Source organism: Phalacrocorax carbo, chromosome Z, assembly GCF_963921805.1.
Source record: "Phalacrocorax carbo chromosome Z, bPhaCar2.1, whole genome shotgun sequence".
NCBI lineage: Eukaryota > Metazoa > Chordata > Aves > Suliformes > Phalacrocoracidae > Phalacrocorax > Phalacrocorax carbo.
The window spans coordinates 67,920,567-67,946,248 of record NC_087548.1 but is presented as its reverse complement, the minus strand read 5'-3'; the positions used below and the strand labels follow the sequence as shown (position 1 = coordinate 67,946,248).

The 25,682-nt window shown below is 41.0% G+C and overlaps 1 protein-coding gene across 5 annotated transcripts in view; it reads right to left on the bottom strand.

The window, feature by feature from the left end:
- SEMA6A (semaphorin 6A) overlaps positions 1-25,682 on the bottom strand; it is a 115,723-nt gene that overhangs the window by 63,345 nt on the left and 26,696 nt on the right. For all 5 annotated transcript variants that reach the window (XM_064439178.1, XM_064439181.1, XM_064439182.1 and 2 more), the window contains exon 2: positions 1,389-1,526. In XM_064439178.1, coding sequence (XP_064295248.1) covers positions 1,389-1,488 — 100 coding nt within the window. In that variant the 5' untranslated portion in view covers positions 1,489-1,526. The remainder of the gene's footprint in view (positions 1-1,388; positions 1,527-25,682) is intronic.

Below are 25,682 nucleotides of genomic sequence, written 5' to 3'. Positions count from 1 at the left end.
AGCCCAGGCAGGATTTATGTTCAGAAGCTTAATCCTTCTGACCAAGTCCTACATGCAAAATGCCAAGTTTAACTGTCAAGCTGTTCTCTCTCCAGTACTGTTTCCTCTGTAACTAACGGATCTAGCACCAGCTTGGGGCTTGTACATTCATGTGTATTTCAGCATGCCATGCCACAGGGGAAGAAGTTATCCCATGTTCTATTTCTCCAAAAGGATCACGACTGGCTATTTCTGCATTAGCAAGGATGATTAGTGTCACCCTTCTGGAGGGTGAAAATGTTTGTGCTGAAGATCTAGTGTTCACACTAGACATGTTTCAGCAGGGTTTGCTTTAGAGCAGTTCTGCCCTGTTCTTGTATCCCTATCAGCATTTGGAGCGCATCACATGCTCCCCTGGAGTCTGTTTTTCAGCTTGGTCTTACCCAAGACAGACAAGTTTACGGGTGCCAAGGCCACCCCAAAGCACAGCAAGCAGCCCAAAAGAGATGAACTTGGAATTCAAATTCCTGACCCAAAGTAGGCTTAAACATAAGCCTACTCATTGCTGGCTTGCTAGTCCTGAGCATACTTCTACAGACCCAGGCACTAAAGGCTTCTTTTTAAACATCTGAACCTTTGGGACCTCAGAAGACTTTTCTTTGCAGGAATCTTAATTGAGTTGAGGTAAATGTGAAAGAATCAGTTATGCTAAGGACTGACTTGCATGGTGAAATACACAGAAAGCTATTCACCTGTTTAGCCAGCAAATCCTAATACTGACTTGCAGCTGTCTGTGTTACCCTAGATTTGGGAGAGTTTGCCAGTTAATGCTGGTAAGAGACATCCTGTTACAAAAGATTCTTTGTCACTATTTGGTTTTTAGCTACTTTTCCAGCTTAGAAAAAAATGCGTAATGCTAAAGTAGAATCCATCAGAGCTTAAAGAAGTAAGTTCAACTATTTGCATTAGAACAACAAATTATGTTTTCAGAGCTCATTTACTTTAGTGTGCTATGCTTGATATCTGAGGTACTTCACTGGTTATCCAGAACAACATTTTCACAAGTCAGGTGAGGGACACCTTGATTCTGGGGTGGGGCAGGGAGAAGGTTTCATTCCTTTACTGCTGGCTAGAGCAAGATATTTCGTTCAATTATGCTACTGAAGTGTCTCTGTTTGAGAAGGAGAAAGGCTATGGTTTTGGAAGATGAAGCAGTTTACCATCCAGCAGTCACTAAGTCAATGTGAAAAAGTCCTATTCCTATACTAGTATGTGAGAATATAAATTGGCTGATCTGGGTTATACCAAGAAAAACAACTTTATTCATTGCAACTGTAACAAAATACTGTTGATTCGAAGTCCTCTGATAAATATTAAACAAATTAAGTCCTCTGGCTTCTTATACTTACAGTTGCCATGCGAAATACTGATCGGCTCAGAATCTTCTGGGAAACCAGCCCCAGCAAAGTGTAGCAGTGTGAAATATAGCAGCAAGGCTTCTGACCTCATAGTAGTTCAGCTGGGAGGCTTCACTTCTTCACTTCACCCTGTGGAAGACAAACAAGGGCTTAAGTGCCTTCTGTCGATTCAATTTTAACCACTGCATACAGAAGGCTAAAAATAGTCAATGGAGAGTAGAGGGAGCTTTCCTTTTCCTCAAGCTCTCACCGTACCTGAGAAGGAATGTTGTGTTTCTAAGCAGAAACTGCCCTACCAGGCCAGTTTCCCTTTAGCCCACATCCCAGCAGTGCCACATATTGCTTGAGGACAGACTTAAGTATCTGTGAGTTAAAAAGAATTTTCTACCTCAGCTGCTATAGGCAATAAAGAAACTTTGTCTTCTGGACTGATCAACAGCTGATAAAGAGTTTTTCAGGAAATATTTTGTTCTCCCCTTTGGTTTACATAATTAGATGATGACACAATGACACACATCATAAATAAAAAACCACCACACTACATTATTCTGGTTAAAGAGATTAAGGGTTATACTATGGCACTGATTCGTACCCTGCAGAGTTGTGAATCAAGTGAAGAAACACAGAGAGAGCTTGATGGAGCATGCAGAACATGTCATTGGGCTTTAGCATGAAAATATGTACCCATAAATTTAGGTGCCATAAAACCAATACCCCAACTTGTAATAAAATAAAGGAGAACAGAACTGTCTAAAACCAGTGTTTATTCCCTGTGTTCCACTGATGCATTCACGCATTCACATTTCATGTACAAAAATATCCCTAAATCTTGAAGATAAAAGGAACCACAGGGGCCTTTGGATACACTGAAAGAAAACAGCACATAATACAGTAAATAGCTCATAATTCCCAGGCAAATTTCACACAGACGTTGATCTGCAGGGGAAATCAGTGTAAAAGTGGGGTTTTCTTTTCATCCCTTCCAGAGTTTCAAACCTTTGATGCCACCTGCCAAAGATTCCTTTTGAACAAAGCTGTTTTACAGTAGTCTGTCAGTCATTCAAGATTTATGGTCAGAAAGTCAAACTTCATAACCTACATAGTCTTTGAAACTTAATTTGGCAAAGTGCTAACTTGCCCTTCTGCAACACCATTTAATATTAGATACCTATGTATCCTTTCTTGATGCCAAAAAAAAAACCATTAAGAAGTCTGGAGTCTTTCATTTTCCTTTGTAATTTCACAGACACAGCTGATTCCTTATCTTTTACCCAATTGAAAAATGCCACAATAATTAATATGCCTTATCAGATATTTACTTTCAAATAAAATTCTAGCCCCTATAACTGGATTGGAATAGGGACTGTGTTGCAGGGTGATACAGTCCATAAGGACTAACAATCTTTATACCCTATGTTTGCCTATTATTCTAACACACAGATTGGAAACTTGGCTGATTCTCTAGTTCAATAAGCAAAATAACTGATACATCAAGTTAGACTGAGTCTAGAAAAAAATAAAATTTAATGTAAGGCAATGACCGACACCTTAACTGAATAAAGTGTTGGATGGCAAACAATAAAAATAGCAAGAATAAATGCAACACAATGCAGACACTGTCTGTCTATGATACCTTATGTGAGAATGCATACTAGAAGATAGTACATACAAGCCCCAAGAGAAGCATTTCCATCTAGCACCGGTTAGGCCGATAGCTGTGTATGATTACTGACACAGCGATGTCTGCCTGCAGACACTTTCTTTACCTGTTTCCACCATTTGTCTCTTTAATCACCTCCTACATTTTCACTTGAATGTTAGCTCTCTGGGGCAGGAACTGTTTCTTTTTATTTGTTTCCATGCCCAGCTAAACATCATTTGGGGCCCTTAGGAATGCCCAAAGTAGAAATAAGCAGCAGAAGTAAATACAATACTTGGAAATGCAGCTTCCCTCAAAAGGTATGAATTTAAAAGTAAAACATACACATTAAAGGGATTAATTCCTTTCTCTCTACACAATTTTTCAAAATGTAATTTTGCTGCTTTAAAAATTTTGACCCTGTAACTACAATGCAAAGTGACAAAACAAAGTGCCTTATCTTAATACACAAATAGAATTACATTCTTTCCTTCTTAAAATTGTTGCAGTCCAATGCAGAAGTCTTTTCTGAAACACAATCAAGGAGCAACAGTTTAATGGGAAGAAACTTATCAAGCAATCCAATTCTTCTACTTAAACTTTATTCATCCATGGTATCAGTTTGCAGACTGACAATTCAAACCACCTGGCTCACAGTGAGACTCTCTGGAGCATAAGAATAGCTGCTTTCTATACTCCCTATCAGCACATCACCCACTATCTAAAAATGTGGGCACGCTATGAGGAAAGCATTACGGTACTGCAGACATATTGCTGCCACTCCACTTTAGAGCCTGAAAAACTTTTCCCATGGGTGATTCTGCACTGTCATTCCATACTTCTCATTCAGACATGTGTACTGCTCCATGTAAATATATACAGGAGACAGCTTCCAGGAAAACGAACAACACCCAGCATGCTTGCTTTGTCATTTTATGTACGTGTTATCGGGCCAGATCTTTTTTCTTTTACCTGAAAAGAATTAACTGACAAATGAACTGACATACTGCCTTCTAACAAAGACTGGATTAGTAGGTTTTTAAGTATACGAAATTTATTCATATGCATGCCATTCTTAAGGGTAGCTTCTGGAGAAGAAAAGAGGGAGAGAGAAAAAAAGCATAATCCTCTGTTGTTTTAGTGCTAAAATAGTTGTTCAAATTCATAGGAAGTAAATGCAAAAGGTCTAATTTGATCTGTCAAAGATTCGAGTGGACTACACATCTGTATCAATGCCTGTGCCAATAAAGTGACATCAAGTAGGCCTCAAGTTGCATCTAAAGGCAGCATTTTACTAGGAGGTAATTAGTTAAACATAACATTACTTTTGCTGTTTTTACAATGGTGAAAAGAGCTGTACTGTTTCAGTGGAATTTCAGAAAAGTGCTGATTTGAGAAGGTCAACTTATTTTTAGTACAAATTTCCTTTTCAGCAAATACTCAGCTCTGGTTGGGCTCCTGGGAGTGATGCAAATGTTCTCACTTGCAACTGTGCTGAAACTACTTTCTAATCAAAAGTGCTTGTGAACGCAGTGTCCGATGGAGCATGAGCAGCTAGACGGTGATGCCGAGCAAGTACAGGCACTGCCTCCAAATAAAAGTTTTGCAAACATCAGTGGAGAGCTCTTCAGCCAATGCAGACCACTGCAGTTCAGTCTGGCCTGCATTAAGCCATACCACTGAGAGCGAACTGGCTCTGAGAACGCCAGTTCTCCCTGTTCAAAACATGATTACTGATCCTGTTGAAGGAAGCTAGTGATGACAAGAAGAGTGAGTTTTGATGGTATTTTTTATTAGCACACATACTAATAAAATACAGCCCTGCAAATATTTAAGAGCATGTATTATAATCTCTGTCTCATGCAATGACTTGTAGCCATTGAGTTGGTGGAGTATATCAGATTTCTTTCAAGCTTCAAAAAGTCCCAACTAGTCTGCTTCGTGCATGCCTAAGACCAATGCAAATATAACTTTATGCAAGATCCTTTGGTGCTGTTTCATCTTTCTGAAGTTGATGTTTTCAAATACCTATGTAAGATGACTTGTTCTGGTTACTTCTCTGTTCCTTCCTTTTTGAAATATGATTAATTATAAATAAACCATATGATCTCTTAATGTATATAGGAATCAGAGTTTTGTCTTCCTAGATGGAGTAAGTTTTTGTTTGTACACTGCAGCTCAAAGGTGAACCACACCTAAGTAGGGCATTTGGATACTAGTGCAATAGTCACTATGACTATTATATTTACTCACTCAAAGCCTGTGTGTACATATAAGTATACATATTCATATACACAGGCACTCCTCAGATGCTTGACATTTGGGCATTTAATTTTGTAAAAATCATGCTGCTGGCATGACGGAGATTCTGAAGCTAAGAAATTAATGATCATTCCAAATCAAGGAGAAAAGTCTGATTTTCCTGTGCCGAGAGCCCTCCACTATGGCTATCCTTGGCTATGTGAACAACAAGAAGCCACCATGATGAGCTCTGCTTTTTGCTGTCTGATATTTTAGTCATTTAGGAAATGACAGTCTGAGTGGAAACGCATATAGACTAGATGCTTGGCTAAGGAAATGATTACATGGCTGCTGCCATAATACCCTAGTAAGCAGGTTATTGTCTCTAAAGCTTGTAAGCTCCAGAAAGGTTACACAAATCACATTAAAAATCCTGAACAGAAGAGCTAACTTCCTGGTAAATTCCATAAAACTGTAAGGCCAGATTTGATCTTGAGCACAAACTCAACAGCAACTGCAATGACTGTGGAGACACATCTGTAAATAACTACTGAAAGGGATGCTCTTCCATGTTAGAATACCTCCCATCTTATTGCTTTGGCCTCACTGCATGTTCAGCTAACCCCAGTGTTAACTCCAAGTAAAATATCGAAGTATGTAACCATGTCAGAATTTTCCCATGGCACAGTAAGCCTGCCCAGTAATGGACAGATCTTGTTACATTCATTTATTACAAACGTTCTTTATACCATCATGGACTGTGTTCATACACGACAGCTGCCCTTCGATCCACAAATTATTAAGCTTAATGTGAGAATTACCAGACAAAATTCAATGGTCTGTGTTATGCATGAAGCAAGATCAGAAAACCTAATGGCCATAAAAAATCATGACTGTCTTAAACAAATTCTTTTGCTTCTACAAACATGTAGAAATAACTTATTCTTCAATAAGACAGTAAGTCTAGTAAGAAGGAACAGCATTTAACCGCACAGTGAAGAAACCAAAAATCTGAACTACTGCATAAGGAAAAATGCATGACGAGAAAAAGTAGCAGCATCTGTGAACTGACCCTGGAAATACTCAGCAAATAGCCTTTCTCATCACAGTCAGCATTTCTTACCCTGGGGAAAACAAAAGGACCATAAGAAAGCAGGGAAGAAACTGATTTGAGTTGCGTAACAGAAGTAACAAAAAGATTTGAGATTCTCCTGAGGTAAAAGAAGGCAAGCAAGTGAATCAGAAACCCAAGTCCTACTTCAGTGTCTCACTGAAAGAGGCTTAGAGAGCAAGACCTATCTACTCATACATAAAAAAGCATGTATTGATCTACACAGCACATGCTTTGCCTCGCTGACGGCAGAGCACAGAAACCAGTTGGCCAACCTGACTGCTGTTCCCTACTATGGTACAGATTTGCCATGTGATGCTGGCAAGCATCCTTCATCTGCTTTGGCTAAGCCCTTGGAAATCTCTGAGTGGAAGATGCTGTTACTGCTATTTACCCCTTTAAATTCACAGTTCCTAGAAAGTGAAAGACAAGAGTTCTGTGCAAGTCAGAAAAAGGAATTAGGAATAATGCAACAACAACAACAACAACAACAAAAAGAGAGGAATACAACCTGCAGGCTGCAGCTTCCAGAAAAGGAGGAAAGTTAGGCCAGCACAGCAATGCTGTTCAGGAGAGCATCCTTTGTCTACTCCTTTTGGGTGGTGGGCTAGCTCCTGCTCAGCCACCTCGGGTGGCTGCGCCTGGCAGCAGAAGGGATCGTGCAAAATGCTCAGGCTGAACGGTGCCAAGGGGATCAGACAGATGTGATTGAACAAAAGCTCAGCGGGTGCTTGGGGAGCTCAAGAGAGAAGAGACACAAGTGGCTATCAGCAAGACACAGCACGGAGTGCCAGACATAACAACTGAATTGGCACATGGCAGGAGGGTGCCCAGGATGGCCAGCTCTTTTGCTTGTGTTGTCCTTTCTCTAATGATTGCTGCTCAGTCACCTGAATGGTGTTGCAGGTGGCCACAGACACTTAATGCCAGCTCTGTGCCCATCGTCACCACCAATCTCCAACATCCTTTTGTGACTGGTGGTGCAGCCATCATTTGTCTTCACCCTCCTGTCCTGCTCCTGTTGTCTCTACAGCTGGCCATTTATTTCCCGTGGCCAAAAAAGCACTATAGCACTCCAGGTAGCTGGCCCTTGTGCCAGAGAGGGTGGTGCATGAATGCATTGGGGTTATCACCTGAACACCTTCAAATCATGCGGTAACAAGGGCAAGGTGTCGCTCCTGAATGCTGGTGGGGGGGAGGCAGTGCCCCAGGGAAGCCCCCACCTCTCTGGCATCCCCGTTGACCCTAAATTATGTGTAGGAAGCATACTCCCTCTCATCTTTCATGTGTAACAAAAAGTTCTCCCTGGCCGTAAGAGGAATGCATGGATGCCCTCTGCTATGCACACTTTACTACCATTTTAATTGGATTCAGTAGTGCTTACTCATTGCCCAGCTGCTGTGGGTCACACACTAGACATGACGATTAGGCCCAAGGGAAAGACACCAGTGAGAGCGATTTTGCCTCATGTAGTAAGCAACAGCATCTACCTTCATTAAAAAGAATAATACAAACTTCATTACTAGTTTGATGAAACACAGATACATGGACCATGCAGATCTTCCCACTAAGACCTGCAAAAATGCATGTCTAAAATAAAACTTCAGCCAAAATACAAAGTACTTTTCAAGGAAGTTTCAGGGGTACTTGCTTATTTTGTTGAGGTTTGTGCAAACGTGAGTCCTTACCAGCTTTTCTCTCTTCTTGTTTGCAACTTTGTAAGGCCATGCATCATGTACAATAATGTCAGCTATGATATGTAACATCACTACCTCCTGCTTCAGCAAGCCATAAGCTGAAAAGATCTGGACAACCCCAGGCAGCACTGATGAGCCTCGGCCTGCCGAATGGTAGTAGCAGGTGTCAAGTCAGTAGGCAAAACTCAGCATGCTTAATGCTGGCAACCTGTCTTGTCAAGATCAACATTACTGCTTGATCCGATGTAGTGCAAAAAGAAAATCTAAAGAACAAATGGAGGCCTAAATAGGAGAAACCTTCTGCTGACCTGAGTGAGACATCCCTGATGACTGCAGCGTTAATAAGATGCTGTTGTTCAGAGAGGGAACAGTCAGATGGAAGATGAACATCTCCCAGATGGAATTAGAAGCATCTCAGGCCTATCGATTTTGGTTGTAACCTTTACTGTAAACAGTCCACGGGGGCCTCATCAGCCACCTGTTCAGTGATATTTGCATTGAAATATAGAGCCAACGCAAATGAGAAAATGGCCACAGTTCCTTGCTACAGCATCTGCTCTGTTCCATCCCTCAGTCTATGCATCACCAACAGCAGCAAAGGTACAGGTTTTAGAGGAAGGGGTAATGCAGTGGCACTAACTCTCTCACACAGCACCAGAAACAATGAATGCTCCATTTGTCACCATGTTGATGGTGGTGGTAGTGGTATTATATCATGCAATATTTCACTTTCTAATAATTGCTCAGTTTTATACTGAAATCGGGCTTGCCAAAACTGGGAGGAAAGCCATCTGTGCCTGGAGGATGACTGCCAGAAACATTTGCAGTTTTATTTTGGGGTTATAAACCTGCAGAATGGAACAAAGACAATGCCTAAGTAATGCCTTTCACTCACCACCCCCAACCACACAGAGCAACAGACCTAACTCTGGAACAGCTTTGTTGGTCATTACAAAGATGCCTTTATTATTTTTAAAAGCCTTACTCATTTGAGAGATAAAAATAGCTCTATTGATTATTTGTGGGACTTCAGCAAACCTCTGTCAAGATTCTGAATTGATTTAAGAGCTAAATGTAGCAATCACTGCCTTTTGACAAGAAAGAACGCCATCTCTAATATATACTTTGCTGTTTCATCTCAGCATGCCTAATAAAAACCAGATACACTACCAGCAACACCATTACTCTCCCCATCCCTTACTTTGCCTGGAAAATATCAGTGCCAGTCAACTGACCTTCTATTCTCTTATCTGATGGATGGAATAAAAATTATGTAGCTGCAGGTGACCCAAAGCTATAACAGGAAAGAAATGTGGCCTCCCTTTGTTTTTCTCTCATTTTAGATAACAAAGGTGAAATCTGAAGCCTGATATGTTTTCACAATAATATTGACAATTGTCACTGATTAGAAGTTTGACACAGCCCTGCAGGCATTGTCTCAGCTGCCACATGCCTGCTGTAAACATAACATTAGGATCAAGCAGTAATCCTAAAACAATCTCTACAATTCAGGCAACTCTTCAGGTCAGATTCCCTCAGATACTTAGCATTTGCTTCCTTTCACTGCTGGTACATACTTAAATGGATTGCAGTCCTTCTTCACCCTCTAACCAGGAAGAAAAACCTCATTTCCAGTGCTCTTACGTCTGTGTAACAGATCAGATCGATATATGAGGGCATAGGTTAACTCGGAAGTAAAAGTTAGGATCCCATAGAACATACCACTGTGTTTAAAGCTCAATATAATCACAATTCCCCTTTGCTTTTTGTTAATGCAAGAAACGTTTGTGCATTTAATGCATGAATCCCTGCTACATTCTCCAGGAAACCTGTCCCAGTTATTTGTAATATAAGTGTCCATTTTTTAAGATAATAAAACAGTAGAGAAATGCAAATCCTCACAGTTAAGTCAGCTGATAAGTAATAAGAGCACACTGCTTAGCTTTCACGTAATTTGGCCAGTTCTGGCCCTAAATCCATTTAAGCAAAAACCGACTCATTAACTGGGTTTCATCTGCGTTGAGTGAAACAGCAAGTTTTGTCAGAGTATTTTTTTCAAAAGGCACCAATCAACTTTGGCACGAAGTGGCTTGATACGATATCAAGCTACCCTCAAAACGTGAATGAAATCTTCTGTACCACTGCAAATGCTAAGAACAGACGTTACCATTTACATTATTAATTACTCCAGCTGTGGATGCCATACTACTTGAAAATCCTTTACCCTGACAGCCACCTCTGGAGAGCTCACCACTTGTTCCATTCTGCAATGATCTAGTCATGGCAGCAGGAAAATTCAGGGCAAACCTCAGCATCGTATTCTGGGGAAGGCTGCTCAGCACAATGACATGCAGACATATTGTGGTCAGGCAAACTGACTTCTACAGGCGGAAAAAAGGGCAAGGCTTTTCCCTCTGGAAATCAGGAAAACTCATCACGGTAAGTTATGTTTGTCCCTGTCAGTTAAAAAAATGCAGGTAAGCAAAGAGTACTTAATATGTATTTTGTAGTTTTATCCCTTAATTTGTTTATGAAATCAGTTTCTCAGGTTTCTCTTCACCTTGAAGAAGAGTACAGAACAGATTACTGCAAAAATGAAAAACGTCCGCAAAACAAATATAATTGCTGAGGGAAGTTTTAAAAATGCCGGTGGATGAGCACCAGCAGGTAGGGCAAAAAAGCCAGAAGACTCTGTGTGCTAAGAAAACAATCAAATTAACTGGGAACGTTGTCTCTCAGCACTACCTCTGACATCTCTCTCCCTCAGACATCCATCCATTCACATGTGCCCATATACTCATGGGCATTCACCCAGATTTAAAAGGAAAGGTTTTTTATTAAAACTTCAGAGAAATTCCATAGATGTCTATCTTTCATGATTCCTCTTTGTTGCTCAATATTTTTTGCTAATGTTTTTTGAAACCTTAAAGGAGTAGCATAAATCTGACTCTGAGACAGAAAATCTATGTAGTTTGCTTTTCCTCTGAGATGAGCATGATGCTTGCAATAATCCAGTTCCTGCAGTCTGCTAGTAATTGCTAGCTGCAAGTGGCAGACTCTGAGCTTTGCTCTGCTTAGATTCATGCCCCACAAATTCCCAAATTTTACATCATATATAATCCAAACAGCTTTATGGGCAAGTTAATACAAGAAAGTACCCTATCCTCAGGAATGCCTTTGAGTAAAGGGATCACCTCAATACGCCAACATGACACATTTTTCACTCTTTTCATTCCACCACTTCAGGGTTATGAAGAAAACAGAAAGCAAAGCAAGCAGCCAACAGATACTTAAGAAAAAACCTACTTCCAGGATACTGCTGAGATAAATGATCCTCTCTTTTAACCTGGACATAAGGTTAATTACTGTAATTCAATTTATTTTAAGGGAAAATGCTATATGCAGATATCATCAATTAACATCTGAATATAAAAATCACAGTTCCTGTGATTAATAGAACAGTGCAAGATCATTCTAATTACTGGGGGTCTGTTACTGAGAGGAAACACGAACTAGCTGATGTGATTTCAAGGGCAAACTTAAAATCGAGGTGGCATGGGTCAGAAAAAGTAAAAAAAAAAGATTACAGTTAGGAGAGATGGGGCCCTGCACCACATAAATACAGTACTCTCTTCCCCTGACACACATTCACCCACATACTGAAGAATACAAGCATCCTTACACATCTGTTCACACCTGCTTCTTTGCACAGCATGAGGGAATTAGAGCAGCATAGAAAAGGAAGTCAAAGCAGCATTGACAAATGCCTGTAGTACAAGTTACAAAAGCAATAGCTCTGTTATTATGTGCTCTACTTCTTTGGAAAAGCTGTGGAGAAAAAGGTTCAGTGTAGCAAGAGAGAACAAGCCCACTGAGTATGACTGCCTGAATGGGGCATGATGGATGAGCTTCCTTGCGGATAGGAAAAGCCTCTAATCTGTTCTCCGGCTCATTGGTAGAGCAAGGCAAAGTTGCTCTCTTCTTCTGCAGGATATATCCTCTGCCTCCTCGATACCACGCACAGGGTTTTTGCAAAGGACAATCCAGACTGTCACCCAGATGAGAGAGCAGCCTGTTTCCAGGTCTTGTGCTAGGGCAGGCTCAGTTATGCAGCCCAAAACCCCGCAGCAAGACAAAGACGTTTCTATATTGCTTGTGCTTCCTACTCCTATTTTAGGAATGATTGGCTGCATTCAGGTTCCAACTGCAAATAATGAAATACACGGGAAGAAAAGTCGTTTTCACGGCATCAGCACACAGCTAATGACTGATGCCAAAAACATCATTACTAAAATACCAGCTAATTTTGCAGAGCTGAAAAAACCACACAGCATGCAAGAGACAGAACGCAGGCATCATCCCAGCAATGAAATAACATCCACCATCACCAGGATGGTAAGACTCCTGCCCTGGGGTTCACTGAAGAAAGTTTGGCTCTAACCAAAACACTAAGGCTTTCTCAGACAACCAAAGACCTATTTCCAAACCTCCTCTTCTTCCCCGCCCACTGCAATTTAACTCCTTAAAGGTGGGGGATGCAGGAAAAGTAATGGTTCATTAGCTGAGTGCATGTATGTGAATTCAGCAAGATTGCTTGATGAGTAGGCACACACAGTTACGGGTTTATAACAAGTCTGCCAGGTGTGTTTGAACCCAAATGAATCTTTCCTAGCCTGCCTGAAAGAAGAAAAATTCCTGCGCAGGAACAGAGAAGGAGACAGCATAGCTGGCAAACTACTGTTGTTATTTCTTGCTCTGCAGTTCTGCTGCTTATGTGATTTATATCAAATGCTGCAAAGAGAGTTTCCTCTAACTTTGGGTTGCCCTCAATAACGTGGACATTCAGCTGATCAGCTGCCAGGAGCTGATCTACAGCCAAGACCCAAATTCGTGCCAGCAGATAGAAGAGAAAAAAAGCACAAAAGACATTAGACCAGAAAATCAAATTACTTTTTAATGCGATTGAAGGCTGTATGCACAGACCATGCTGAACCCAGTAGCAAAGCTTGAAGAGGTCCGGGCTGGCATCAAGGTGTGACTTCTCAAGTGGACTCCAGTCTGGCAACCCCTTGTCAAGCCTTGCCTACATGTATGAATGATGGCTCACAGATCATGCTTCCTTGCACCACAGAGCAGTGACTCTCCAGCCTGAAGCACAGTCACACAGTTAGCAGTTACAACTAAAGGGCATTGGCTTGCTTTCATTTATGCCAGTGGAAATGCTGAAACTGACGTCTGCTAGATTGTGGAGTATTGATTCCCACCCGACTTTAGAAAAAACTGTGGCTGCTCTGCAGCTCATACCACCTGCATTGGCTAATGGGTGATGTAGCTTTACCTGTTTATAAACCTTCCACTTATAAAGAACTGTATATTATTAATACTTTCATCCTCATAAAAGTACACATCCTTACGTAAAGACTCAGTTAAATTCTAACTTTATATGGCTTTTGGGGAAAGTCTCCCATCTAATGTGAGAAAATGGAAATACCACATACAAATTTCCTGTGAAATTTGAGGTTATACTTAATCTTTTAAAAGAAAAAATTTTTCTTTTGGTTTGAATTCTTGTTTTCTTAGAATAAGCAAATTAGATGTTTTTGGTCATTTTCCACGCTGTATTTCTTCTTGTTAAAATTTGCCTGTGAGCAATTCAAAGCATAATCTTATGGGTTTTATTCTTCTGTGATAAATGTCGTTGCATTGGCTTTAAGTAAGAGACTATTCTTTGCATATGCATGACCCCATATTCAACCTGTGCTCATGAAAATGTCAATTTTGCAATGACTATATACATTGGCAATTTCTGCTACCCTGAACAACAGGATGAACACCTGGCTCAGTGAAAAAGCTTTCTGGAAGATCTCTCTCAATGACTTGGAGCAAAAAGGAGATCCAAAGGACATCCCTTCAGGGACTTCCCCTCTTCTGATGGAAAGATGTAACTCTGAAAGAAAGCACTTAACCTACAAAATCTTTTCTGGAAGCTCTGAGGGACCCTGTTACCTGGCATATGCTTTACCTCACGGTTGTCAGCAATAGCTTTTCCTAGACACCAGCCATAGAGGTACCTCAGTGGGACAAGCAGCCCAGAGCTTCTCCACACTCTCACAAAACTTCCAGAAAGGAGAAAGACCTTTATTTAGTTCACCTACCAGCAAGCTATGCTTATTGCACGTGGAGTCAGAAACATGTCCAGTCACAGAACAAATGGCACTCTTGGAACATGCTGAAGAACATTTTTATTAAAAAAAATATGAATTGAATATTGAGTATATTCTTACATATTTAAAAAACAGGGAAAAAAGTGGAAATTCTTTGATAATTTACGATTAACTCATTGAATACCTGTGCCTACCACAACTCCCCTCCTTAATTTACAGCTAGAAACCAACTTCTTTCCCCTCAGCAAATTACTGTATTTTCTTTCCCTGCTGTCCCAAAAGAATTACTTACTGCCTGGGACAGTATGAACAACCTGTCTAGGGTCTGCATGGAGGAGCACACAGCCAACATGCAACACAAACCTATGACTAGCAAGGCGAAGTTGCAAACTGGCAATGCGCTACAATAAAGTGTTTTTATAAAGAACAGAATTGGTTTGTGAGACTGAAAACTCTGATGCCTCCTTGGTACAGGCTGTGAGAAATGCTTGTACACTTCCTTTCTGAATCCTAAGAACCTCCCCACAATCTCCTCCCTTCTCGGCGCTTACATACAGGGACTCTCTCTCGTAAAAGGACTTGGCTTTCCTCACACAAGAACAGATTTGGCTTTCCTTACACCAGAACAGATTACTCCCTTTACTCACACACACCGTTACGTTCCCCAGAAGCTGAGAACGTTATTTCTGCTGCAAGCTCGTGGGGACAGATGGTATCTTCCCTCCTTTTTTGGACAGCTTTAAGAAGATCACTAGTGCTTCACATAAATAAAAAAAACAGCTCTTGATGATCAAAGGATGAGTAAACTTGGCATATACCTCTTAATGTACATTTTAGTAAAGCTGCCTTGTGACATTACTTCTCTTAGCTGAATGCTGGTAAGTGCCGAAGGCAGGTGTTATGCAGAGAAACCAGGACAGAGATGTGGTAGCTTTCTCACAGGGGTTCGACAATGAAGAAGATGGAGTGGAACTGCTTCCTTCTGGAGCTCACCAGGCACGTTCCTTCTTTTTCCATCATAGAGATAGATGAAATGCCGTGCTCCATCTCAGTTGATAGAGCTAGACACCCTCTTTTTCCTTAACCCACCAAGCCAAGATAACCATTTTCCTCTGCCAAGGATGAAGCAGGTCACCCCTGCTGTGTGTCCCCCAGGAGCAGGACACCATCATCCAGAAGAATTTTGCCTGACTGGAAACGCAAACAGGGACAGAAATCTTTTCATAACAACTTCCACTTCAGCCTCTTCTCTTGCCGTGTATGCTTAGCAATGCACAAGACCAAACACATTAGGACAAAAGTACTAAGCCACATATCCTCCATATGGTCCTCCTGCCTACGTCTCTCTCAGGTAGGATTAATTGTACTGCATGGATCAACACAGACAAAATCTATAAAAACCTTTAATTTCCAATATGCTACTTTCAAGGTATTTCTAATGTAAACACAGAAAAAGGTATGTTCCTTTTTATGACAGGCCTGAAATAAAGCAGCTCTAATTAGCAAAACCAGATACAACTTCAGAGGTAGCAGTTTTAATACAAGGTTAAGAAACCTCTCCTTTGAACTTGTTCAGCAGCAAGCAGTCTTCAACCTTTCCTCCCTCTTATAGCCTTTTCTTTTTGAGTTTGCGAAGCTATACAATAGATGAATTGATGGTTTCCTACAATAGCAATTTGATTACTGATTACTGCTTTGTCACAAAGCAGCTGCACATTATCTACAGTCAATCAATGTCCTGCATCAGCTGAACAAAGTAGTGCACTAAGCAGTCCTGTCCACACTATTACTTCTATTGCTGGCTGGACCCAACTATAAACTAGAAGACTATAACTTTGTTTCTGTCTGTCACTGGCACGATTATAAAGTTTGGGCTACAACTCCTGCAGCAAAATCCTGCTGGGGATTAAAGTAGCACTGCCAACATAAAGAAAAAAAAACCGGGACCTTCACCAGCAGAAGATACTACTGCACTGGAGCTCCTTTTGGTTATTTTTTCCTAAACTTGTATTTTATCCCAAGAACACTAGGTGTTGTGCAATTTTTTTTTTTAAAAAAAAGGCCTTGTCCTGAAAAGTTTAGAGTCCACATAGACAACACATACATATGTGGATAAAGGCTTTTTTTTCAGTTTTTACAGGTACAAGAAAAACTGTTCCCACCTGCAGTTCTCAATTCAAACACACAAGTCTTCTTTGGCCCTTTTCTTTCCTTAAGCAAACACTTTATTTACCAAGCTGTAAAAATGTTGACAGCATTTCTATAGCATAGCAGCCTCTGTAATAACTGACTTCCAACATCCCAAACTACTCAGATCAATGTTTTGGGCTAGAACAAATACACTCCATTGCTGCCCTCCAGTCCAGCACCAAGTCCTTAAAAATTGAACCGCTCGCACACACACACACACACGGTGCATTCCTCAAGATAGATGAGCTATTGCTTGCAGTTCTGTTTTAGCAGGGACATGGCTTTGGAGCACAGTTTTGCAATTTAAGGAGCACAAACATGATGATTTGTCTCACTAGGAATATTCAACTCATACATTTGTTTAGTTTTTCCATCGTTACCAACTGGTCAGTCAGAGCTACATTTTCTTCTAGCTATACCTAACAAGTTACCCAAATAACAAAAGATTCCTTATAAAACCTTTTTCCTAAACAGGAGACTTTAGGAACACTGATGGTCAAAAAACCCTGGGCAGGATCTGGGAACAGACTGCAGAATTCACCACTCAGTCTTGGTTCAATAACGAGAGAAAATATGCCCCACATTTTTTCAGTTGTCTTATGAAAGTTTTCCTTCATTCTGTCTAATCAATCAAGTTAAATTATGTTTAATTATTAGACGCCAACAGCTGGGCTTAACCAAAGTAATCTAATCATCACAACAAATTCACACTTAAAAGCAAACCTCAGTCACAATGTCTTGGACAAATTGAAGGTTTAACATGTAAACAGTTACCAGATGATAGAATGAAAAGAATATGGTTTCACTCAAGTCATTAAGTTTCAATTCTAGCAGCAATGAAAAGAAAGCATGTTAAATATCTTTCTTTTTTAAAGAAAGAAGGAAAGAAAGACAAAAATTCAGTATTGAAGGAGGACAGTGTCATGAGCACCAGGGACAAAACAGAAGAACAAGAACAGCCATCTCAGCACATTACAGCTTTCTGTTAAACCCACAGCCAGATCTGGTATGATATAAACAGCAGCAGCAATTCCCTTGGGACTGCAGTGTTGTGTGAAGCAACACACAAAACTCTTTCATCGATGTCGCTTGGGGACCAGTGAAGGCTGAAGGTCTATTTTCACTAACTCTTCTAATCCTCTCATCGCCTTCTCCCAAACCAAAACTTACCTTCCTCTTCAACCACAGCGGCAGCTAAAAGCCTAACTACGCACTGCTTTGAAGATCTGGCACTTAATAAAGCCCTGTAAGTTTGATTTCTAAGCAGATGTTACTAAAAAATAAACTTTATAAACCTTACTAGTCTGTATCTTTGGTATCCAAAAGCAATGAAGGCTCCTGAGAGACTAGCAGGTATCTCTGAAAAAAAGAATAAACACCACCACATCTCAGTCTTGCATTGCTTACCATTTAATCCTCCCCCTCCCCTTATTTTGCTGACAGCAAGATGGACAATACATGAAAATTTGATTCTTGGTAAGCTGAGTCATGCAAATTAGCTTAATGAAATAGATGACTTTGTGTATGTTGCTTTGATACTGATTAAGCTCAAGTATCCACTCAGCTAATGACTAAAGCAATACCATGAGAGCTTTTGTGGAGGTGTCATAGCTATACATGACATTTTTAAACAGTCCTTTGCTCAGCACTTATTTCCATCTCAGATCCCCCTGGCCAGGAAAACAGGCCAGCTTCCAAACAGCAGACAGAAGCAGTTAACAGCCTAAGACACAACTGACATAACATAAAAATCTGCACCTCCTTCGCACAGCTTGGGACTCAACATATAAAGGAGAGATGCCTTTGTGCCCCCAGTTGTCAAAGCAGATTATCAGTGCCCTGCAAGGGGCTGCTTTGACTCTGTAATTATAGCCATCTTAATAACGATCTGTTCAATGGCTGCCTACTGCTGGTGCCCAGACAGTTTAATCAGTATGCATTCGGTGGCAGAGAACTAGCTATCCTTCCTGTCATCTGAAACATGGGACATGTTGTGTGAAGGCGGTGTAAATGAGTCTCCCCTAAACTAGCTGGCTAATATACTTTCATCATTTATAGCCTAAATTATAAAATAGACCAGTAAAAGTGATAATACATTGCCTCTTATTACAAGAAGATGTTTCACCTCAGCTGCACTAGATGAACAGTCACTCCTTACCAAGCCTATACATATATTATTTATTGAGCACCAGCTGTGTGCTCGGCACTGTACAGACAGAGTGATGCGCCCCCTACTCCTGGGAAGCTTTTATACTCTAACGTAGTGGAGTTTGGCATTCATTCTTCATGTAGAAATCCCATTTACTTCACTATGTGGAGCAGTTGCAGAAGCAGATATTAAGGTATTTGTACAAGCCACTATAGCATCAAGTGGTAGGTACAGCGAAAGATGCAATTCAAGCAGTGCTCCTACATGGACTGTGTTTTAAGCCTTGTGGAAACTACTGTGAAGACTGACACAGAAGAGGTATGAATATACCAGAGCATATGTGACGATGCAGAAAGATGGCGCAGTGCTACACGTTCCAACAACCCTTTTGCTGACGCTGGCTGCATCTCTCCACGCACCACTGCTGTGTGGCTGCTGCCTTAATCTGTTCTCATACTATGATGCTCTCCAGGCAATACTGATCCAGTAACATCCATCAACGGAAGAACCAATGTCCAATGTCCTGCAGTGCCAGGGATTTGTTAGGACTCCTAGGTGAACACAAGGAGTGGGCCCATGAGAGAAAGAGGCATGAATCACCACCACAACCTCCAAAATGTATTTTATACTTGAGATGAAATCCTACTCTCAGATTCCTACAAAAATTTCCCACACTAAAGAACAGAAGTGGCTGAAGGTAGTTATATTTACACACAGTGGATGGAAGAACCTGGAATAGAAATATGGAAAAGCAAGGTTAAAGTGGGGCAAAAGGGAGCAGACCTGAGTACAGGCACAACGAAGCAGAGAACAAAGACTGTAAAAACGGGGTAATGGAGGTTCAAACAGATGAAGCCAGCAAGTGAGAGAGAGCTGTTGTGGCATCTGGGCATGGAGCGAGAGAAATGATCAGTGAGTGGGAGATGGAGCTAAAAATACAAAGATGAGAAGGACATTTCAAAATTAATACAGCTGCAAAAAGACTGTGAGGCAGAAGGACAGATGCAGATATGTATAAAGGAATCTTCAGAAGGAAGGCAATTACAAGCAAAAGAAGAAAGGGAAAAGATTCAGAGGAGATTCATAAGAAAATGGAACTAAGAGAAGGACATCAGCTGGATGGAAGGAACTGAAAGAGTAAGAAAACACATCGTTAAAGCTACCGTTGTGTATCACACTCATTTTCATTTGGAGTGTGTGCTTTGAAATTGGGTCTCATGGGGGTGTGTTATTTTCTTCCTTTACTACCTCATCAACTTTTTAATCTTACAGAAATAACTCAAGGAGAGGGAAGGACGCAAGGAAGTCTTGTGCATATCGACTGATGCCATGTATTAAAGGAGGCAATGATGCTGTCCTCCCAGCAGCTCCCTCACAGTAAGACTGCAGGTCCCAATACTATGACTACATCTGAACACAGGTTCACAGTTTCTGTCTCATGGTTCACTACTGGATGAAAATACAATTCCCCATCACTTCTGTCAGCACCTCTCTGGTCACGCACCATCTAAATACGTTAAAATACACTAAATACTTTCTTAAATGCACTCTTCCATGTCAGCAGTCACTGTAGTTGTCTCAGAGATGCATTTCAATCTTAAAGAAAGGGAAAGCAGCTTTAGATCATGGGTGGGAAGGCAGGTGGTCCTCCAAAAAATACCACTCTTGTGAGACCCAAACTAAAAAAAACTGGAGACTTACTGAGCCAAGGGAGTTTTGCCTGTGCATGAGAACTGTCCTTACATTTCAGAGATGAAGGATTTGGACTCTGGGCCCAGCTCCCTGTGTGTATCCATGTGTGGCTTGATTTATATAGTAATTGTGTCTGTTGCCTACAGCACAGGGACTTCTTAGAAAAGCACAGGAAAATGTCTTCCTGTAGAGCACCATCATACACCTCAGTCAGCAGCTGCATCAAAGAGGACTGACAAATGGCCCAAAAGGAAAGGAAAAGAATTCTAAGCCTCAAGGTAGAATGGAAGAAGAGCAAGATGGGAAGGTCAGAGCTGGGGAGAAGCACAAGAAGCACAGTCAGTAGGAAGGGAACTTGCAAAAAGTAAGAGGGAGCAAGGATATCTACAGAAAGCCCAACACTACATGCACCTAACTTGCCTTATGGGACCTGGCTAGATAAATCGAAATGGAACAGACCTCTGTTTTCATACAGCTGCAAAGATAAACATCCTTCCCATGAAACCATTATAAATCCTTCATCTTCAGGGTTGATTTAAAAATTGTAATTCAGCTGTTGCAATTTGTATCAGACTGGAATTTGGCAGTTCCAGACATCAAATCAATTCCACATGAGACGGCGATCTACAGTGCTCCGTTTTACAGCCTGAAATTGTACTTTCAAGGGTTTGAAGTGTTTTCTACACTACTCCAAAATGAAAGAAAGACTGAGTTAATTTTTAAAATGAGGAGTCAGTTTAGCTCTCAGTAGAGTCAGAAGAAAGGTTCCCCCTGGATTTAAAGGATCCAGTCAGAAATACAGATGATGTGCCTTCAGCATTCTTCCTCTCAAAAACAACCAAAAAAATGAAAAAGCAACAAACAAAGCACAAATATTTAAGATTAGAACATTTAAGTCCGGAGCACATACAATAGATGTTTGACATTGGTATATCACTTCGCGGCCTGCCATCCTGTTATCCAACACATTGCTGCTGCTTGCATACAGTTATTCATTGATTTCCATGCATTTTTCCATGCATTTTTTTTTCTAATACTGTCTCATTTTAATGGGGTTACATCTCCTGCACAAGGCACACAAGGTTATTATCCCATATGGCAAAGATCAGGAGCTGTGCACTGTTATACTTTAAAACTGTTTAAAATATGCGAACTATGGGTCTGGATCCTGGAAAACGTAGGCAGACAAAACTGCCATTTAATTTAATGAAGTCAATGGGAGTGTAGCCAGCAAGTCAGACCTTACAAAATTAATATTCTGTACTAGCTAGTCTGCTAGTTTATGTTATAGGATGTGTCAGGCACTGTGAAATGCAACATACCAAATTCAGGCTCACACAACCCTACAGCAGGAACGTTCTGTTTATTTATATGGAAACGTTACTACTAAACAAGCACTGGAACCAGTGAAGCCTGGTTGTTAGGAATTTGTGTCCTGATGCTGTCGCCTTTAAAAGGACAGAGCTCCCTGAATGCCCTCTGTCTCTCTAAAGCCATATTCTTTTACCTGCTTGCCTGGTTTTAGGAGGGACTTCGGAAAACTCTATCTTGCAGCATGGGCTAAGTAAACCCAAAACCTCACAAGTTACTGGGAGCTGACAACTGCGTATACACAGACAATACAATTACACAAGTCTTGTTTCTATAGGATGCCAAGCTAAAAATATAGCCATTTGCATTAATGGCTCAGAAGAATTTCAGCCCTGAACTACAGTGGGAATTGTACCCCCAGTTGCACAGAGCCAAATTTAGCCCTGCAAGCTGAATGAGGCTGAGCTTATCTCTGACACCCCCTCCTTCTGTGGATTTCAGACACTTCCTTCACCCTGTCCTCAAACAGTTGTTTGTGCTTAATTGGAAACTGTTGAATTTCCTGTTAACTCATAAGCAAACAAAGCACCCTCTCCACCAGCACTGGGATCCCTGCTTGGCTGACTTTAAATAGATGAGGCTGACCAGATACTGACCAACAGTCCAGCAAAGAAAGGGCTGTTGTGCGCGAAAGCTGCATCCCCCCTACCAGGGACCCAGGCAGCACAGTGCTGCCATTGCCCATCACAGCCCCACTGTCAGCTCTGGAGAGGTGGGTTTGGAAGACAAAATCATGGACCTTCATCACATCAGGAAGCTATCATCATGCAAAAATCCTGGAACAGACGCTGGCAGGTGGACAAAAATTTGTTACTTATTTACAAGGATTTTGGAGCAGGAAAGGCACAGAGGGAGAAAATACATTGGCTCCCCATGCAGGGATCTGGCAAATCCCCAAGCTGGGTTCCTCCTGAAAAGCTCAGTATGCCAATGTTTCCTGCAGGTACTACTTCAGTGTCGACAGCAAGATGTTCTCAGCAGAGAATAACAGCTGCACAATACAAGCAGCAACTGAATGGTTCAACAGCTCTTTATACAGGCATGGTGTGATAAAAACCTGGTGTTCTTTTGTGCTTCACAAAGCCTCTACTTTGCTGACTCCAAGTTCAAATCTCACGGGCTATTAGGAGAAGGAAGAAGGACAATGCATTAACATGCACGGTAGAAAAGAACATGCTTTATTCTGGAAATGAAGCCTGTGCTAGGAGCTGTGTTATATCCTAAATACCAAGCCAGAAGCTGCTTTCATGTCAATTAGAAGGTATGTATTTTGGCATGCAGGGATCAAGCACCTAGTCACAGTGCGACTCAAGCCTGCTCTTCATGATGAGGTGTAAGTGGTGCATTTTCGTCTCACTAGTTGTGCTCCCCAGTAGGGGCACACACAGGAGACATAAAGCTGTCACCTGTTGGTGGTCTTGCAGCTTACTTTATAAAGGTTGGGAAGTGTATGATTTTTCACAGTTCCCAATCTTTTCTCCCCAAAGAATTAATTATAGCCAAATAAATGAGAGGTGGGAAATTAGTTTTAGACTGCTAAGTCAAACCCCGTGTTAGCAGAGACAGTTAAGCCACTTCGAACTCATTTGAATTGCACTGGAGGAACAAGAAGAGAAACAAAATTAATTATGAGGAGAGAAAGGCAGAGCAGGACTAGAGTGGCTGTTCGAACTGGCAAGTTAGTAGCCAGCTGAAATACCAGGTCTCCAAACTTGTTCTTTTTGGGGGAGGGGGCTCTTTAACGTCCTCCTCTTAACATTCAAAGCCAGTTTTCTCCAGGAGAGGGATGCCAGGTAGCCATGCCAAATTAAGCTTGAGCACTGTATGGGTGGTTCACTGGTAGATACCAGTCCATGGTACGTTAGCTCATCTTTACCACCCTTTCCCAATCTTCTCTTGAGAATATTTATGAGTTCACTGAGAGTCCCAGGATTGCACAAGACCTTAGTCTATTCATCTGCAAATCAGTATTGTAAAGCGGTGCCTACCTCACAAGGAAGTTATGAGGCTCCATTAATTCTTGTAATGCCCTTCGAGATAATCAAATAAAGGATGCCAGGCAAGTGTACGGTAATGTTATTGTTCCCTGGAAATTCTCCCTTTTCCTAGCTGGCACAATTCTCCCTTTTCCCTGCTTAATTTTAATCTCTCTCAGCCCTTGGGCTACAGTTTATTGCTCCATCTCTAAATTGAGGCCAAAAACTCTTTGCAAATAAATTTCCACCAGCAAAGTTGAGTCAGTGTCAGAGTTTTTAGCGTAAACTATGTGAATTAAAATAAGCTACACCGTCAGTAACATAAAAATTCAGTTCTCTCATCTCTGCTGCAAAAGCTTTTCATAGAGCTCTCTAAAAGATGACAGCATTTGAAGGTCAACAGTTGGTTTTGTGCCATATGGGCTGAAGGCTGAATATCCCTGTGAACACTTGCACTGATTTGGGGGTGGGGGACAGGTGCAGGGTGCAGTGAGAAAAAGCCCAGCAGTAAAGGAAAGCTTGAATTACATGCTGGCCTTGCTGAAGCAAATTACTACTTAACTGGAATTAGTGTAGTCTAAAGATCCTGAACTTGTTCGAAGTGAAACCAGGCAGTGGAGTCCTTCCATTTATCAGTCTTATAAAAACAAGGTGTCCATTTTGAGAAGACAAAGAACAACTGCAGAGAGATTTCATTTGAAAGTCATGATGTTCTGAATGAATAAATCATACAAGACGGCGCACTAAAAATATAGTTGAAGTAACTGCCAAAAACGGGATTGCCATGGACAAGGAATGGGTTAATTATTATGTACTGACAAATATAGTCCACCCATGTAACTTTTGTCTGCCAGTACCTAACATGTTATTGTCATTACAGGTTCAAACACTGTAGTAATTGTAGCACACTTGCTACTATCTTACACGTGGCTGGGTATCTAGGACAGGAAAAAGCTCTAAGTTCTGTAAGCCTTAAAGAAGATCGATTTATCCACACGGGAATTCTCCTGCATAGCTGTATCATGCCCTTGTTCACATGTTTTTTGCTTTCTGTGACCCCCATTACTAAATTAGTGCTCCCTTACTTCAGTGAGTTATTTCACTCTGCCAGATTTCATAAAATCCCTTTAATCACAAAAAGAGCATTCAAAAATGCACAGCAGACCCTATGCTGGAGGACGGCAGACAGCACTTCTTAATGCTCAGAGACTCTGAGGACAACCTCAGCCCTCAAGGACATTTGCTCACCAGCACGGTGCTTCTTTCAGCAGAACAAAACAGAGTACTTTAAGCTTCAATTTACCGAAAAAATATGCATCCTCCTAGTCCCTGCAAAGAATGCCATGCTAGCAGTAGTGAAAACTACGCAGGAATTCTTGCTGTTTAAATTCTGCTCTGCAGGAAAATTCCACGTTAGGTTCCCACTGAAATAAAAGATTCTTACCTAACTGCCACCAGGTTGATTCATACTCAACAATGGTATTGGCTTCGGCGGTATAATTCCCGACTTCCTCTGCTGTGAGAGTGAAATGAGGTACAACATGCTTTTTACTAGAATTCAATGGACAGCTAACCTCCACGGTTCTCATTAGAAAGCGTATATTTTTAGGCTTTGCTGTGCTTAATAACATGGTGTTTTGCTAAGCCAGCTTTGGGGGCCTTTACCCATGAAATAATAAATAATACAATGCGCATTGTCTATCGCCCTCACACTCCAATTCATTTGCTTTTTTCTCTTTGCCTAATGAACTGGAAAGCCTGGTTTACAAATGACTAAGAAGAATACGTAAGTTCAAGTATAAAGAATTATTTTTTCAAGAATTGCACGCATGAAGGTCATGGCATTTCCCACGTCAAGGAACTTTAAGAATAGTCTAATTTCACTTTTTTTTCTGAAAGGTTTTGAACTCCATTCTTTGCTTCTTAAAAACTTCAGTTATCCAGTTACAAGGCTCCCTCAAGACTTTATGCACTCCCATTTGTTGACTCCACTTGTGATGCATAATCAACATATTAAAACAAGCTAATAAATCTGAGTTTCCATAAATCCCAGCA